This window comes from Monodon monoceros, unplaced genomic scaffold (assembly GCF_005190385.1).
Source record: "Monodon monoceros isolate NGI ecotype Baffin Bay Population unplaced genomic scaffold, NGI_Narwhal_1 Super_Scaffold_16, whole genome shotgun sequence".
NCBI classification, from domain to species: Eukaryota; Metazoa; Chordata; class Mammalia; order Artiodactyla; family Monodontidae; genus Monodon; species Monodon monoceros.
In genome coordinates, this window is record NW_021703772.1 from 63116918 (window position 1) to 63135399 (window position 18482).

Below are 18482 nucleotides of genomic sequence, written 5' to 3' on the forward strand. Positions count from 1 at the left end.
AAAAAAAAAAAGAGAGAGAGAGGCAATTACCACACAGCATTTCTTGCTTCAGAGCAGTAAGAGGATGTGTAGTTTTACAGGTTGGTATACAGCTTAAAAATTCTTGTAATCCTGCCCATGAAGTTCGTGTCCAAACTGTGCTCTCTCTCCCAACAAATGTGCTCCCATCACCTTTGTGACATGTTGCTGATGCTTGACCTTGTGTGTTCTGTCTACACACAAACTAGTGACATCCAACATTTATTGTATACAATGTGCCAGGCACCATTCTGAGTGTTTTAAGTACATTTCGTCATTTAACCTGCAATACCTCCCAACAGGAAGGCACACTTACTCTACCCATTTCATGGAGGGGAACACCAAGGCACAGAGTTTAGTCAGTAACTTGCCCGAGGTCATTCATGGAGAAGTGACCTCTGGGATTCAAACCCTTGTCTGGCTCAAGAACCTGCCTGTCCAGCACTCCACTCTCCTGCCTCTGAAACTGTGGGGAAGCAGCTGAAGAAGGAGAATTGCGGGGGAGTCAAAGGCAAGCGCTTTTTAAAATTGACACCGCCTCTCCCTTTGCCTTTAATTGCGGTGTTCTGAATCACCACAACTCTGGCGGCTTAGCAGCTAGAAACGGGATCCACAGCAGCCTCTGTGTAGACAGAACGAGCTTCCCGGGGCCTCTTCCAAGAGCATCTTTGCAGTTCCTGGACGTGTTGAGGGTCTAAAAAAGTGGGGAAGAGGGGGCTCTGACATCAAACGTCACCAAGGTAGCCCTCTGAGACCAGACACGGCCTCTCTGAGCAGCATGATTGTACCCTTCAACTCCGCCTTCAATACTATATCGGTGACCCTAATATACAAATATTATATATTATATATTTCATATTTAAAACCAGCTTTAGAATCAACCAAGCAAAACAGGCTGCAATCATTTTCTCTTGCATTTTCAACCCTAATAGCCATTTCAGAATCCTCAGCAGATTACCCCACACATCAGAAAGAAATGAAATGATGAAGTCGGGAGGATGAGTTTGGATACATGAGGAGTGGAACCCGTCACTAGGCTTCTTTTCTGGTGAGTTTGCCTACAACTGAAAAACTCTCTGGCCTCTAACCCTGAATGGCCTTTATCTTAGCACAGGTTAATGGGTAAATTCCTCCCCAGAGGAAATCGCTCTAAGAAGCCATGTTCCAACTGGCAAGCGTGGAGAGAGCTGTCACTTTTGTAAGTTGGAACAAACACTGCCATGTGGCTCATCCGTGCTTAGGGTCTAATGAAGCAGAATATATAGCCTTTCAGAATTCCTGCTAAACAGAAGTGAAAGGACAGAGCTCAAAAGGGACACCTTTTCCCAAGGCAGAGGTGGCAATTTGCACCTCCAAGCACACTGGTTTCTTCTAAGGGAGCTGTTTTATCATGGTTTCTGGCCTAAAAAGCCCCACATGCAAAAGAAGTGAAGAAAGGCAGAGCTAATCTCAAACTGAGACGTGGAATTTTTTTCCCCTCATTAAAATAATCAGAAAAGAGTTTATAAGAACATTGAGCTTAATGTTCTAGCCCTACAGCTACTACATCTAATAGGAGTTGAGATTCTCCAAGCAATTGTCTTGGCACATGTGAAATTGATGATATATATTTCTTTGGATGGGTAACTCAATCTCAGAATATTCCGGTGAGTCTTAAAGATCCCTAACCAGGGAAATGGCATGCACTGACTTTTAATCCATTTATATTCTAATTTCCTCCCAGCATGTGGAGGCAGGTCAATAAATTTTCATTAGTAATAATGAAGACCGACCAATAAGTCAAAGACTAACATTTGTCTTAGGTTTGAAAATAAATAATTATATTTATATTTTTGAAAGAAAGGAGAGATAGAAAATATCAGATTCAATATTTTAGACAGACCACAAATTAAACTGTAAGACTATAAGTGACCAGGTAATAAATTTTAGAGTACCGTGCTCTAAGAAAATTAAAATGATAAAAAGTGATAGAAAACGAACACTGTAGCTGGCCCCTGTGTCTATGAGGAATTAATTAAAATTGAACTAAGGCTCTCTTAAGCTTGAAAACAGCAGGTGACTGAGCCCTCCCTTTACTACGAATTAAGAAGAAATTTTAGTAATCTGAAAATCTTTGCAGTTTCACACCCCCGTCTCTGACCTTCTACTTTCTATCAGCAACAGCTTCTTGGGGCCTGGTATGCTGACATTTTCCACCCAAGCTTTATCAGTTTGCCTTTTGAAAGAGTCACAAGCTCATACAAATAGGCTTGTGTTTAAAAGTTAGTTATTAACAATCTGAAAGACATTTTTACACAGCAGCTCTGTTTCTTGAGTGGTTAGGTTCTCTGGCTAGCCCACAACGCCCACTTCGTCATTACTCATTGCCTTAATTCTGGCTCCTGACGGCAGTATAAAAAAGGAGAAATGGGAGGATGAGACCTGGAGGTCGCCCTGTCTTGGGCCAGTCTGGGAGTTCCACTGAGTCACTGCTCACTGCCGGCCCAGGGAAGGCACAGCTAAGGTAGGTGTAGCATTTCAGATCCTCTGTGTCTGTTAATTCCTGAACTGAGTGAGTTTATGTGGGGTGGGAAGGAGTGTTGTCATGGGGGAAGGCAGGTAAAATGGACAAGAAGAGCGGGTTTTTAAACTTTTTAGCTGGAAAACAAAATTTTATACAGCATCCCACCATATCATATAGATATTATGTTCTGAATAAGTGGGAACAGGAGTGACAAGGGCTCTGAGCCCTGCCCATTTAATTTCCTCCTACCCCCTGAAGTGGCCCTTGAGAGCTCCCCACAGACCCCTGTGCTACCAGGTTTGAAAGTCACTGAGCTTGATGACCGCTGGTATCCCTTCCCATAGAAAACCCTCTGTGAAAGGAGATGGGCCAGGACCCCGAGTGTGCTGGGACTCCCATAGCAGTGCCCCAAAGTGCCTGCCCACTCGAAAGATTCCCTTACAACAAGCCTGGGTAGAGCTGGGTAGAAGTCAAAATGTATCACCTTCTCCATACCCCATCTGTAAATCAGGGGTGGATGAGAGTATTCGCATACTGCATTGGGTTCTGAGAATTTAAGTAAAAGAGACCAAGGATCAGACACATCTAACGCAGTGCTTGATCTATAGATGGTGCTGGATAAATGGCCTCTTCTGTGATTTTATTATTCTTTTCTAGCTTTTGTTCAAAATAACATTCTATACACGATGTAAGTAAATTTCTTTGACACACTCATTTATTGCTCCTTGTAAAGAGCCTAACTTAAACTTCTTAAAAGTTATGAGTGCCTGAGGCACAGAGTCACTCATACACGAATGCATTCATTCCCTCAGTGAACATCTATTGAATGCCTGCTCTGTGCTAGTCACGTGGGATACAAAGACCCTCAAGGAGTGGAGGAGACAGACAAGTCAACAGAAAGTAACAGTGTAGGCAGTAGAGCGATAGCAGAGGTAAGCACTGGTTCTGTACATCTCTGAGGAGCACTCTTTTGACACTGGGGACTGGAATCTTGACTTGAAGGCCCACCAGGGTGGGATGACTGAATCTTGAAGAATGCATTGAGTGGAGGCTGGCAATGCAGGTGAAGAAGTGTCTACCGGGCAGTGGATACAGCAGGTACAAATGCCGGGACCCATGGAGGCGGGTGGGAGGGATGGCAGGGAGCCATGGGGGGTGATTGCAAGTGGTTCTGTAAGCAGTGACTGTAGGTAAGATGGAGAGATGTGGGGTCATGCAGAGATGGAGAGAGACAAGCTGGATAGGAAGGCAGGGCCCAGATCTCAAAGTTCCTTTTATGAAATACTACAAAGGCTGAATTTTATACTAAAGGTCATGGGAGTCTTTGAAGTGTCTTAAACAGGGTCCTGGCCACAGAGTAGAAGATGTATTAGGTGCTCCCTAGTTGAGGCAACTTGCTTGGACTAGAAAAAGGAGATCCTCTGAAGGGACACAGCTCTGAGCCCATGTACCAGACTCGAGGGTTGAGAGTGGATTAGATGTCTGCCTTCACTCTGCCCATCAGCCAGGTGATTTTGTGCAGTGTACAAACTGCACAGCTGCAAGGTAGTACCCCAGGCAGGAGGACGGGTTGAGAGTTCTGTCAGAACAATGGCAGAGGCCATGAAATGAAAAGAAAGCTATAGGAATAAGAGGTGTTTGGAAGAGAGAAATATACAGACTTGGTCATGAGTTGAGACAGAAGGGGTCATGGGTGGCTCTGAGGTACTGGGCTTGATTGGGTGGGCAGAGCTACCAGTAATCATGGTTAAAAATCCAGAAGGAGTACCAGCTTTCGGGAAAAGCCGATCAACTCTGTTTTGGATAGGCTGTCTTTGTGGTTTCATGGAACGTCCAGCTGGAAATGTCCAATAGACTGTTGGATATATGGTTTGAAGTATGGATAAGACATACTGCCTAGTAATGTATATATGGGAGTCATCAGTATGCAAAAAAAGAGCTGAAGTTATGGGAATTAAGATCACTCAGGCTATGGGTAGACTAGAAAAGGTAAGAATTTATCAAAGATTTCATTTTAATCATTTATCTTTCGTTGACAGCATCTGCAATGAATTGTAGATGGAATAATGACCAACTACATTTCCTTCTTTGTTTTTTTCTTTTCTTTTCTTCTATTTTTTAATTAAAAAAAAATTTATGTCCGGAGTTGTGGTACTTGCCATTTGAAAACCTGACCTTAAGTTTCCTTAGAGAGAAAAAATTGACTTTCCCCATCAAAGTCTGTTTAAACCTTAGCTGTGAGGGTGCAGGGAACCAAACACTTAAATCATTTCTGGAAATGTGCCTTTGTCTTTTTGAATCTGATCTGTGATTGTGTTGAAATGAACCTGATGACTTTGGCATTAGGCATCTTAGGAGCTGCTGTGTGTTTCTGGCTAAATCTGAGTTACTACTATAAAAAAGGAAACTGGAGAAACTAATTGGATAAAAGAAGCTAAGCAATACCATGAATTACAGAAATTCCAGGCAAAATGGTGTTTCAATACCAACACTTTTCTATCAACACCAATTAGAACAAATGCAAGAAGGCAGCTGAGATGGGAAATAAACCATTATCTGGCCTCGAAGCTTAATTGGGATGCAGTCCCTTGTAGCCACAAGCTAATACAGAAGTGTTAGAAGAACCACATTCCAATGGATTCTTAAGCAAGGTGTCTGGAATTGTTAATATACAACAATAGTAAAGACCCTGTTCTAATAATGTAGATGTAATAATAAGAAAATAAACCCTTAACTATCTTTCATTTATTTATTCATTCAATCTACAAGGATTTACTGAATGCATTTTTTTTTTCGGTACGCAGGCCACAATTGGCCACAGCAGTGGAAGGCCCGTGTACCGCGAAAAAAAAATCACATTTGGGGACTTCCCTGGTGGTCTAGCAGTTAAGACTCCACGCTCCCAATGCAGGGGGCCCGGGTTCAATCCCTGGTCAGGAAACTAGATCTCACATGCCACAACTAAAGATCCTGCACGTCGCAACGAAGATCCCACACCCGGCAATGAAGATCCCGCATGCCTGAAACTAAGCCCCGGCACAGATAAATAAATAAATAAATATTAAAACAAAAGGTAATCCAAATTCTTTACAAGCATTCGATAAATAAATATAATTTTTTTTTAAAAAAAAGCACATTTGAACTCTCCTGTATCTTTCCTTGGCCTCATTCATCAGTCCTGATAAAGCTAATGTTCTCCCTTGCTCTTGACCTACTAATACAGGATTCAATCAACTCAGGCATCTTTGTTCTTATGGTACACACACAATATTTTAAATTTGAAATGGGTTCCCTTGAAAGAATAAACAATCTTTTTTGAAGGTCTCTTTGGAGTTGTTTATTACAGAGCTGTCTGGACATAGGGAAATGGCCTAAGCACCCTTGATGGCCCCATTCAGTCCTTGTGGACTCTAATCTTAAGCAGGAATTTTTGTAACTTTCTTAACTGAGTTCAGTGTGTTCATTTCACCACAGTGAACAGCTTTACACGTGATCGTATCTAGTATTAGGAGATGATAGTGTTGGGGATATATGTATATCTATAGCTGATTCGCTTTGTTATAAGGCAGAAACTAACACACCATTGTAAAGCAATTATACTTCAATAATGATGTTAAAAAAAAAGCAAATAACAAAAAAAGAGAGAGAAGATGATACTGAAAAAGGTGACTTTTCATTCATCCACGCATTCATTCAACAGACACTCACCGAAGAAGTCAAAAGGCCAGACTCTAAGAGCTCAGCGTACAAAGATGAGTAAGACACAGCCACTACCCTCGCTAGGGAGACAGAAATGTAAACGAATAATTGCCATCTGTGTGAGGAGTGCACTAATGGTAGTACACATCGGTACAATGGTGGGCCCCAGGAGAGGGCAGTGATCAGAAGGGACCTGGCTGAGCCTTCCCAAGCAGAATTACGTCCTGTTGTTTCCTGACTTTTATGGTGCCCCAGTGATAAATGTGCAATAACAGAGAATCACTCTTCAAAGCAATTTCTCAAGTACCAAAATATAACGCTGTGTTCTGGAAAGTAGGGCAGCTGTAATCACTCCTCCACTTATATCGCTTGCTGCAACTAAAGAGGAAGAACTGCTTCGTGCAAACATGCATTTTGTACCTTTGCTGAAGAATGGATGTGATCTGCTTGCAGAAATCTTCTCCATTTTGAGAAAACTCCTTTAGGTTCTTGTATACTTTATTATACTGAAAAAGATGCACAGAAGGTTTATGAGCATTTCCAAAGACTGAACTCCTATAAATTCAGAACGGTACTGTAATGATGACTGTCATTGTAAATGATCATGCAGCTACAGAATGCACACCTTTTTGGTGAGTTCTTAAAATAAAGATGACGTCTCCTCTGCGTGGATGTGAAAGATCCTGGAGAACTTTTCAAAAATAAAGCTGGTCTACCTGTCTCTTCCTAGGCCAAATGCAAACAGTTCAACAGTGGGGTGCATTTGGATTCCTGTCACCCCTATTATTCCCAGGAAGGCTAAAAGTACATTCTGAAATACACTGCATATTCCCCGCAAATTCCAAAACACTATCCCTGGACCTCATGACAAACCCTGAACCATTAAAGTGAGTACTTCTTGGCTGAGATAGAAAATGTAAGTGAATAATTTGGTAATAAAATTTCTCCTAGGCCCCTCTATGTCTCATTTAACTCTAGTAATAAGAATGTTATAATAATGAGTTGAACATTTTGGTTGAACCAAACCTTATAAATGTATCTATATATGAATTTAGCCTGTAGACACAAAAATCAGTCAAAAGATTTTGTCATGTGACTTCGAACTCCACAATGTTATTCTGAAAATTGTATTGGTAAGGCTAGACATTGATGACAATAGATTTTAAGTGCCCAGGTGGAGAGGGCAAGTGAAAATTGATTCTGCTGCTTCCCTGACACAGAGTGGATAGAGTGAGGTGATCAAGTCTCAAACACACTGTCTCAACCTTTCCATCTGGGAGATGCGATAGCCCATCACATTTTTCAAAATAAGATTGTACACAAGAGGACACAACTTCTGTGTAGACTGAGTGCCGTGTGGTGGCTCTTTGTTCATACAATGAGCCAGCCTCTTCCAGCCCTCAAAGGTCTCGGGCATGCTGCTGGTCACTTGTTGAGAAGGGGAAAGGGAAGGAAACTCACACTTCCTGAGCACCTACTATGGGGCAGGCATGTTGCCATTATATGAATCCTCAGAGCTGAGGCAACCTTTCAGCTATAGCACCTGGAGTAAGCAGCTAGCAGTGTAGTAAAGAGGACGTAGGGCACAGAGGTAGAAAGACCTAAAGAAATGACCTAAGCCAGGTCCCTACCTTCAGGGGTGGAACCAACCAATACCCTAGGATGTAGAAACATAATCCTATAGATACCAAATCTTTTTCTCTTTATACAGTAGTTTAACTTTCCCCTGAATTTAACACAGAAAGCCATGACAGGATTTGGTAGACACACAATAGGAGCAAACAGCTTCATTGAAACTGCCTGGGACACAAAAACAACTGTGAGAGGGCAAAGCTCTTTAGAAGGACATTGTTAACTCCTAAAGCAAGGTTTGCAAAAATTCGGTGCCTATAGGCACCTGGATGAGGGAGGCGCAGGGTGGGGACAGTGAACTGGAGAGACAGCTGCCACAACAACTCTGGATCATGGACCAGCTTTTTTTGTGCAAAAAAGCTGAAATGAGGATTGGTATCTGAAACATAACTTTTAAAATCTTGCAGCAAACAGTTCACAAAATTTTCAACTCTTTGCCAAGCAAGCAAAACATACCTGTAGTGCAATCCAAGTGTAGCCTCCGTCATGAAGAAATGATTCTCCTCTAAGCCATGAGAGTAAAATCACTATTGGGCAACCAAGCTTTCTCATTTTTATTTCCACAAACATAAGTTGTCATCTATGAATGATGTGATACTTTCAGGCCTCCTTCCTCCCCTTACAAGTACAATGGAAGAGTTTGGTAAGCATTTTTAAATTGTTTAGCTTTTTTGTTTATTCCTTTGTTACCTAAACACTTTCAATAACTTGTCCCTTAAGGCTTTCATTTTCTTCCCATAACACCAAATAACATCCAATAAAACATACGTAGGTATCATGAGAAGAAAACAGAGACATGTTGAGCAGGCACATGCCCTTGGAATAAAGTCATTTCTCAGCCCCTCTCACCCTTAGCTGTAATAGCCATGTGACTAAATGCTTCCCAAAGAGGTATGGGTGAAAGTTTTGTGTTGGGTTTTAGTGAAAATTCCTTCCTCCTTTTTCCTGAAACCTGGACTTAAAATGACAGCTGATGCCGTAAGGTGATTTTGAGGATGGATGCCACATGCTAAGATCTTAGATCAGAAAGCGAGAAAGAGCCTGGGTCCCTGATGCCCTGGGGGCCACCACAGAAGCCCCCAACTCTCTACTTTTGGACTTATTTTATGTATGAGAGAAACATAACAGTAGGCTTTTTTAAAAGCCACTTTTATTTTGGGTTTTCTAAATATGCAGGTAAACATAGTTCTAACTCATACACAGTCTTTTAACTTTTTATTTTATATTATGAAACATTTTTATGTTTTATAAATAAGAATGATACAAACAATAATTATGATACACATTATATTCTCACTAAGTTACAGATATATTGACACTTTTCTCCTGCTTTTTTTAAATAACAATTTTTCCTTTTAATAATTTCTTTGACTATTTTTGCACATTTGTTCTTCCGTATCAACATTTATCTAATTACAATTTTAAAAATCCCTGTTGAGATCCTAAGTGGAATCGCATTACATCTATATATCTCAATTTGAGGAAATTAACTTTTTTATGGTATTTAGACTTCCCACTCACGGGCATAGTAAGTCTTTTCATTTGTTCAAATCTTATTTCATGTTCAATAAAATTTTATGGTTTTCTTTATAGGTCCTGTAGCATTCTTATTTACTTAGAAATATCTCACAGTATTACACACTATTAAGCTATCTTTTAAAATAGTGTCTTACCTGTTTCTTTCTCCAGCTTACACCAAAACAGAAACAAAGACCCAACAAAAACATCAGGGGGCCATGTGCAGGAGAGAAAGATTTGGATGCATGCTTGCAAAGTGAATTTTTCTGTTCTCAAACACTGTAAGGCTGGGGCTGGGAGAAGACAAAGCAGAGAGTTGGATGGAAGGATGCCTTCCGAGCAGCAGAGAGAAGAAACTCCCATCAGGAAAACTAGGAGGGGAGGGAAGGGACTCCGAGATGAGCTGTCTTAGGACACGGACCCCCATCAGCCCACCATCACCAGAAGAGGCGATTTGCATCCAATAGTCCTGGGGAAAGAATAGGGTGCCTCAGATACCATGTATGAGGATGAGGAAGGTAGGGGAAAACTTGCTCCTAAACAAAGTGGAAATGAGCAGAGCCAGTTGAGAATTTTTCCCTGTCCTGGGGCTGCAGGGGCTACTGCATTTCCCGAACTTATCAAGCCATCAAAACTCTCCAAGACACATTTTTAAAATACTATCTCCACAGGACTAGTTCTAGGAAGCCAGAAAGCCTGGAAAGTTTATAAACCAATGATTCAAAACTCGGTTGCTTTTAGAGGAGAGTGGCTGAGCTGTGGCAGTATGGAGACCACCTGTCTTTCCCTAAGGCATTCAGATTCAACTTTTTTAAGCAAGAATCTTTTTTAAGCAAGAAGCACATCTTATGGCATCAGTTGCCCCTGGGGCTCCCAGTTTTGGATTTTGGAAGGATTTTCCTGTCATTTAATAGGCTAGTACTTCCTAACTTCCTAATTTTTTCACATCATGATATACATAGAAAATGATATTTGTACTGAAACAATGTGGTAAATGGACAAAGCTGTTCAAGGTAGAGGCAACTGGCCCATGAGCTCAGCCCCCCAGCTACACGCCCCCTGTAACTCATCCCCCAGACCCCTGGGCACTTGTGTGCCCAGGTACACACAAGTCAGGAAGTTCTTCGATACATTATGTTGTTGTTAACTCAATGATCAGATAAGAGTGGGATGTTCTGCTTATTACAGCAATGGGGAGAATCTTTATCGTTGACTCTACATATAATGTACTGGACACTCCATGACAAACCCTGATCCAGACTGAGGTAAAGGTGATATCAGTAAATAAAAGAGTGACTAAGAATAGTTCCATTATTTCAGCATAACCCCTTTTTTGATGCAATGATTCTGTACCTTTCATCTTGTGCCATCTACTCAGACTTGAAGACAAAATCTGTCTTGCAAAAGCAGACTTGCATAAACATCAAAGCAGACCCCAGAGACCATCTCATCCAGTGCGTGTGTGTGTGTGTGTGTGTGTGTGTGTGTGTGTGTGTAATCAGAAAATCTTAGAACTTATCTGCTTTGAGGGGATGAAGTCTCTTGACCTTGGCTTTGGCTCTCCTTCTCCTCTCCCATCTTTCTTCCCCACCCCACTCTCACCCAGCACAGGGGCTCTGAAGGGATTCCATGGAGCAGTTTGGAAACCACTAAAGTCCAATCCTCTTATTTTATAGTTAAGGCCGTAACAGCAAAAGATAACCTCATTAGTTAGAGACAGAACTGTGATTAGAAATGTTAAGTGAGCAAATCAACTAGAGAATCTATTAGAAATAAGTATATAGTATTATGAGCAGGGCAGATGGCTCGCCAATGTCATCAACCAGCACAGAAGGCTTTGCTCTACTCAGAGTCGTGGAAGATGAATTTTTCCTGTTTTTTTCCCCACCTATTGAGCTTTTGAATACCCCACCCCCTACCAAATATTCATTCCAGGAAAGAACCTACTGTTGATCTTACATCTCCATTTGAATTTATATTAACATGCTGCTTTTCCATAACGTCATTAAGTACTAGGAAAAACCGACATGTTTTTTTGTTCCCTGATAAAGGGATTGCAGGCTGGTGGAGAAATATGTGGGATCTTTCTGAGAATCTAAAAATCCCTTCAGGTAGATAACTAATGTACACAGAGATGTCCCATTCTGCCATTAAGAAAATGCTTCTGCCCAGCACTTATAAGCAAATTCTGTCAGATAAATATTATCGTTACGAAAAAACTTAGTAACCTAGGCAATTGGCACATGAAATGATTAGACAGAGGTCTTGTGAACAACAAAAAATTCACTTTATCAACCTTGGCCTAGCTGCTCTTTCTGACTTTCCATGATCTGAATGATTAAGAAGGTTAAATTCAATTACTCTAGAAAAATCCATTTTCATTCTAGGTGCAAGTATGAAAAGTTTGCTTTTTTTTTTTTTGGTGGGCAGGGAGTAATGATGACCCTCATAGTGTTAAACAAACCATGATATTCTACTTAAAGTTAATCAAATAAGCTTTTGTTGGATGCCTTTCACATGTCAGGCACTGTGCTACTGATTTCATGTGGTGTACTATTTCTAAGTACTGCTTTTGTAAACTAAGAAATTGTATTTATTAGGCACCTAGGTAATATTTAGAATCTCCATGGCAGGCTGTCATAGATTGTGAGATACATTAAAGAACATAGTCTACTTCATCCTCTCCCCCTCTTACTTTACAGATGAGGAAACAGAGGCCCACAAAATGTGAAATGGCACATCACACATCTCACAGATGCACACTGGGGATGCTGTGGGCCGACATCCAAGCCAGACCCAAGCTGCCTCCTTATCTCTGCAGTGTCCCAGAACCCCTCAGGAGCCATGGACCATTGCCCCAGCATCTTTTATATTAGTGCCAGTTAATATCTTCTGACCCAGGCTGAGCCACTGAAATGGGATGCTCGGGTTGGCGTCTGAACCAGGCTGAAGAAGCAGCCCCACAGTACTGTTTCAACAGCTGATGAAGTTAAGAGAAGAGGGTGACTATGTGGACCCAGGGAAGCCTGCTTTGACAGCTCCCTACCTGGATACTGAAGGAGTGAGTAAAAGGAAAATCTTGCTTATAGTTAATTATTTGCCCTTGATTTCTATGGCGTTGTTTCTTAGGAAGGTGCTATTTTTTTTTTTTAATGATTAGATTATTTCATTTGGAGATGATCTGATCCTGTTTCCTTGCACATGGATTTGTAAATGATTTCCTTTGGCGTATTTTGAGGATTAGAAGCTAAGCTCACAGGCATTAAGGCATCAAGGCCCAGAGCCAATTCTTCTCTTTTTCAAAAAGAGAACTTTAAAAAAATCTCCTTCAAATAAGTTCTGACTTTCTCGAGATTAGTTGAAAGTCCTACACAGCATTCAAGCAATCTGTATGCTACCCTGGTGACTGATAATTTGTGCATAGACACTAACCCAGCTCTTTGAGGTAGAATGGCCCAGCTATCAGCGTATCTTACTCATTGGAGCATGACATAAAAGAAGAGGTTTTTAAATTTTTTCTGGAGTCTGGTGAGACCTATTTTACTCAGAAAAATATTTTCAAATGCATAAAACAAAATAACAGGATTATAAAGGAAACTAATTACATTGATATGTGTTTTATAAAATATAATTTTAAATCATATTTTATATGCTTTTTAATTAACATACTAAATAATGAGTCTTAAGATTTACCCAAATTTCTAAGTCACACTGAGTGTGAGTAAATAGTATTTCTAGATATCTGTAAACAAATGTAATGTTATATAAAAATATAAGTGATTTTTATTAGTTACAAAGTCACAGACACTGCAGTTGTACTAGGGCTTGCTGCTTATATTCAAAATTGGAGGAAATTCTAAATTGCAGTTAGAAACTAACACAAATAAATAGGTCATGCTTTTCCCATTGAAGGTCACACAAACCACTGTTTCCATATGTGGATCCACTGGGGTAGACCAAGTTAAGAACTGTAGCTAAGCTAAGGCTTTATGAATTAGTTGTGTTCCGTGTAACCCTAGGGACTCATGAAATGGAATATTTTGCAGAAAGTTAAAGCTTTGCGTTCTTTTTGGTTTCTTCCTGAAACTACCTGTTTCATGAAGCATTCTTTTGCAGTCCACTCCCTTGTTTTATTCTGTTGCCAAATTGCAGCCTCATCTTCACACAGCCTTTTCGCCCAAGCGCAAACTAGGACTGCACCAGGAAATCAACTTGAACACTTGCTGAAGATGAAACAATTGCAAATAAATAAAGATTCTGTGAATTCAGAGGATTCAGAAACCCTGGCTGAAGGAATATCCTCCCCCTCTCGACTACGTTTGGTGGCAGTGCACCCAGAAAGATGACTTTCAAGTTTGGAGACAAGGACAGGAGTTCTTGGGGCAATAGTTCAGCACAGGGAAAAGGACTCCACATGTCAGGGAGGGAGCATTAAGCTGACATAGAGATATGGTGATGGGTTGTCTTGGGAGCTGCTCAAAGGAAATATTTCTCCTAGGTCCAGGTCTGAAGTCAGCCTTAGAAAGGGATATTAGGCTTTTGGTTTTTAGTTTCTGTTTTTGTTTTAACTTATCCTGGCTTCAGTTTTCCTCTCCACTATCTCGCTCTTCCCTTGGTCTTGATTTCTTCTTTGGTGACCGTTGGTGCCAAGGTTTTGCTTCCTCTTATCCCATCCCTGTGCCACTCACCCACCCTATACAAAAACATTATCGCTAACCTATCAGGAGAAAGGAGAGGAGTCAACATTTTGGTAAGGAAGCAAATGCAAGGAGTGAAAAATAAACAAACAACAAATACATAAACGAGAAAAGACTTTTTGAAAAGTTATCTGTTAGCTTACCAATAGAGACAAGATTGGGGTGGAGGAAATCAAATGGAGGAGGTTTCGCCCTTAAAATCTGTATACAACCATATTGTTGGAATTTCTTTTTACCGTAGACACATGTGACTATTGTGTGTGGGTTTTTTTTTACGATTTTTAAAAATATTTATTTATTTAGGTTGCACCAGGTCTTAGTTGTGGCAGGCAGACTTTTTTTTTTTTTTTACAAGACAAGACATAAACTGACACCAAGCATTGTAAATGGATGACCACAACAAAAGCAACAATGATTGCAATTACCAAACACGAAACACACTCAGACTATGTCATAATATTGACATTCAGTCCAGGAATCCCCCACTGTAACAGCTCCTTTACTTTGCAGTGAAAATTGATTTGTATATTTTTTGCCTCTGAGACTATTGTGTTTTTAAAAGTAGGCAGAGCCTGCTACTACGCTGTCATTATTAATATCACTAGCCACCATGACTTTATCTCATTTAGCTCATCTGATTCCTGAACTCATTCTGTGGGATGGTGGATACAGTTTCATCTTTGCTAAGCCTGTGCTTTCCACATCCACTGAATAAACACAAACGAAACCAATAATTCTCTGTTGATCTTTTTCTTTATGGTTTTACGGCAGCCCCTGTTTTTCTGCTTCTCCACGTTTTTGTTTTGTTTGTCTGTTTTTAATAAAATACTTGAAGGATGAATGCAACCCCTTGCTTCTGATGTCACCAGTTTTAGTTTTTTGGCACCATTTCTTGGGATAACACACTGACAATCTTTGATTACTTTATTTCCTCCCCCCTCCATTTTAATTGCTCCTCATTTCCTAAATTACATCTCTGCTCTTGCGGCTAACGACCTCACAACTTGACCAACCTTCTATTTTTGGTACCGCTCCCAGGATTGAAACAAACACGCTGGTAAACGTGTCCGAGGACCACCGCAGGGCAGACAGAGTGCGGAGCCTGTACTTCCTCCCTCAGCCCTTGCAGTTCTGGGCTCTAAATGATATGGGAAAATACGCAAAACCCTTGCATCCTGACTTCATTCCCAGAGCCCCAAACTAGCTGCAGATATTCTGCGCATTTGTGTGTCTACAGTACGCACGGTATTGGCACCACTGGCATATATTTGAAGAATGTTTCCCAAACAGCCACCATCTGCATGCAAATATAATGCTACATACACTCAAAGTTTTTTCAACAATGTGAGAATAAAAGATGACAATTACCTGCCCTGTCATTTGCTAGAAAGAGCTCTGTTTTAAATTGAACCAAAGAAAAACCACAGACTTTTGTACCAGTGCCAATATCTAAACATGTTTGGCTTCTGAGTGTCCCAAATTTCTTAAGTTCAAATCCATTAATACATAAATCTACTCCTTAGCTGCCCTCTCACACACAGGCAAACCACACTGAGCTACTCACCGAACAATCTGTCAGTGGGTCCCTCATGGTGAGATGTTTGCTTCAGTCCTTTTAGCTATGCTCCGGCATACAGGATGCTGCACCAAAGGTTGGGTGTGTCCTGGACTTCCGGGATTCAAAGGGCCTAGAGTACGTCAGTCCTTGTCAAATACCCCAAGGAGGAAGTCCCAGCCCTGGACTTTAATCCCGTTTGTTTTCTGAAAAAGCAAAGAATGGCTCCGGGTCAAGAGAGCTGGAGTGAGATGGTGAGAATGACTCCTGTAAATACTTAGGGGGTCAGAATACTGTGTCCTGAACTGCGTGGCCTTGAAAGAAATCCCAGAGGTTATAAAGCGTTCCTGGTAACTCAGTCACTCAGGGCTGAGAGTAGAGGGATTCTCTCAGCTTGCCATATTCACCTTGTTTTTATTTTCTGTATTTTCAGTTGCTGTGACACACTGGGGTCTTTTGGGTTGGGGAGGAGGGACTGCTCCTTCCAGGGTTAGCTAATTCCTAGAGATAGTAGACAACTAGCTTATAAGCATGGCTTTGATATGCGATCCAACCCTCCAGAGCTCAGACCCCCAATCACTTCCCTTATCTACCTCTCACACACCAAGCCAATAGTCCCCCTGCCCCAAATCACCCCAGGGCCAGGGTACCAAACAACTAAGACCACCCCTATATAACCATGACTATAGTGGAAAATGTCCAGAAAAGGCTATCAGGGAGCAGGCATACATTAACTACCTCGAGGGGCCTAACACAACAGAACCCTCACTACCGTCCCAAGAGGACCAAGAAGCTAAGCTATCAAGTCAAGGAGGATTTTTCTATGTTCAACCTCGTGTTTAAAAATCACTCAGAAGGATAAACAGAACCGGAAATCAGCCATCAGCAACTTATTTTTTATTGCTTTCTCTGCATCTGTGGCCCAGGGGTCAATCCTGAGATTTCCAGCCAATGGCCTGTTGCCTTGTGAGAGCTGGTCTGTGGGCAGCCTTGCTCTGACCGGCAGACAGGTCCCCAGCCCAGAAGGAGCTCCATCCACACAGCCCAGGGGAACACTCCAGAGCTGCCCAGGGGTACACTCCAGAGCTGCCCAGGGGTCTCAGACTCCACCCATTTGCCCTTGACGTGCAAGTTCCATTCACAGTCCCTGGAAATAACACAGGAAGAGGGAGAGACAATGAGGGAGGAGGACTTGCCCTGTAATCTGAGGGAGGGGTCCTTAGTCAGGGATCACCATTCACACACTTAACAAGGTTCTCCCCTGAGCTTCTGCAAAGGAACGTTATCACTGTAGGTTACCACGTGGAGCCATAGCTATCGACAGATTGTAAAGTGAGGTTAGTAATATGTCACTCCAGATATGTCCCACTGGAGGGCTTCCTTGCCTTCAGAGATGGTAGATAGACTTGGCTGGTGCCTTGGATCCAGGGCCTGGGGCAGCTCCGTGTCTTCCCCCAATTCCTGCTGCGCTTGGTCTCAGATCAGGCCCAACTCAGTTCAGAATGGGGAGACTGGCCTCCCTTGCCAACCCCACAAGAAATGCCATGACACCAAGCTTACCGTGGTCTCTGTGGCCCTCTGGGAGGTTGGTAGGACATGCTCACACCCATACTCCTCATGTGTGTCTCTCCCAGAAGGCTAACTAGCTTTCCCTTAGTCCTCGTGGAGAAATTAAAGTATCTCCATCTTACTAGAGTATTCCTCCCACAGACCGTTGTACAGGCAGCAGGGGGTCCTGGCTGAATTCATACTGAGAATCAGAGTTTGGCTATTTGTTGAGCTTCTCAGAAGGGTGTTGGAATCTGCAACAAAACCTTGATTTTGGAGGTTAGAAAGAGGGCTGTATCAGTCACCTCTTGTCACAGTAATGCTGTGTAATAAACAGAAAACCCAGTGGCTTCACATGACTTTATTTAGTTTGCAAGTGTGTGGTTTAGTTGGGTGATTCTTTGGGTCTCCCTCGCCCTGCTCTTGCGAAAGCAGGTCATCTACAAATGTCTCTTGATCTTGGCAGGGCAGCTCTTCTGGGGTCTGCTGGTCGGGTGGCTGGCTGTGAGCTGAGGCGAGCCTTCCTCAGCCTGAAATCTAAGCCAGGCTGTTCTAGGGCGTGTTGAGGAACCAAGAGAGTGAATGGAAGTGCTCAGGCCTCTCGAGGTGCAGGCGTGGAACCGACACACCATCACCTCGGCCTCATTCAGCTGACCAAAGCCAGTCACAGGCCAGCCCAAATTCAAGGGGCTGTGGGAGATTCCAGTCCTTAATGGGAGGAGCTGAGTGTCTCATTGCAAAGGGCACACACACAGAAAGGGGCAGAGAACTGGGATTTCTTTTACATTCAACCCACTGCAACGGTCAGTTCATATTTGTTCTTCAGTGACTCGAGAGATAAAGCAGATGGGACACCGGAGGGGGATGGCTGAAGTATGTCAGCCTTTCCCTTTCTTCAATTCAGCCTCAGGCGACTTGTCTGGAACTTCAGCAGAGATTGAGGTCAGGGAGAGAAATGAGGGGGAGTTAAGTTCAGGACAGACTCTAGACACAGATTTGGAGATAGGGTCATTCTCCCCTCTGACCCCGCATCCCATCTTACACATACTCTGCCACGCACACCTCCCACGCTGTGGAGGGTAGGGGTGGGGACGAAGTAGCAGAGCAGGTTCTCCAAGGTGGCTGCAGCACCTGAGGCTGTGGCTGGTGAGGCACCTTGGCGAGGAGGTTTGTCCTTGAGCATATGAGAATCCCCAGTCTCTGACTCCCAGAAATGGCCCAGGGAGACTGGGAGGAGGAAACTGAGTTCCTGCGTGAGCAAAAGGGGGAAGAGCTTATAGCTCTGGAATTGATATTAACATCACCTCGTTTG

At 42.3% G+C, this 18482-nt stretch overlaps 1 protein-coding gene across 3 annotated transcripts in view; it reads right to left on the reverse strand.

Annotated features, from left to right (window-relative positions):
* The window catches only part of NOSTRIN (nitric oxide synthase trafficking), a 68105-nt gene extending 52395 nt beyond the window's left edge, over positions 1–15710 (reverse strand). The window contains exons 1-2 of one of the 3 annotated variants that reach the window (XM_029225770.1): positions 15632–15706; positions 6641–6726 (exon numbers count right to left, since the gene is read on the reverse strand). In XM_029225770.1, coding sequence (XP_029081603.1) covers positions 6641–6726; positions 15632–15658 — 113 coding nt within the window. In that variant the 5' untranslated portion in view covers positions 15659–15706. Of the gene's footprint in view, positions 1–6640; positions 6727–8308; positions 8320–15631 lie in introns of those variants that run through there. The other 2 variants (XM_029225772.1, XM_029225771.1) reach the window with 2 other exon arrangements.
* Between the last annotated feature and the right edge of the window lie 2772 nt (positions 15711–18482).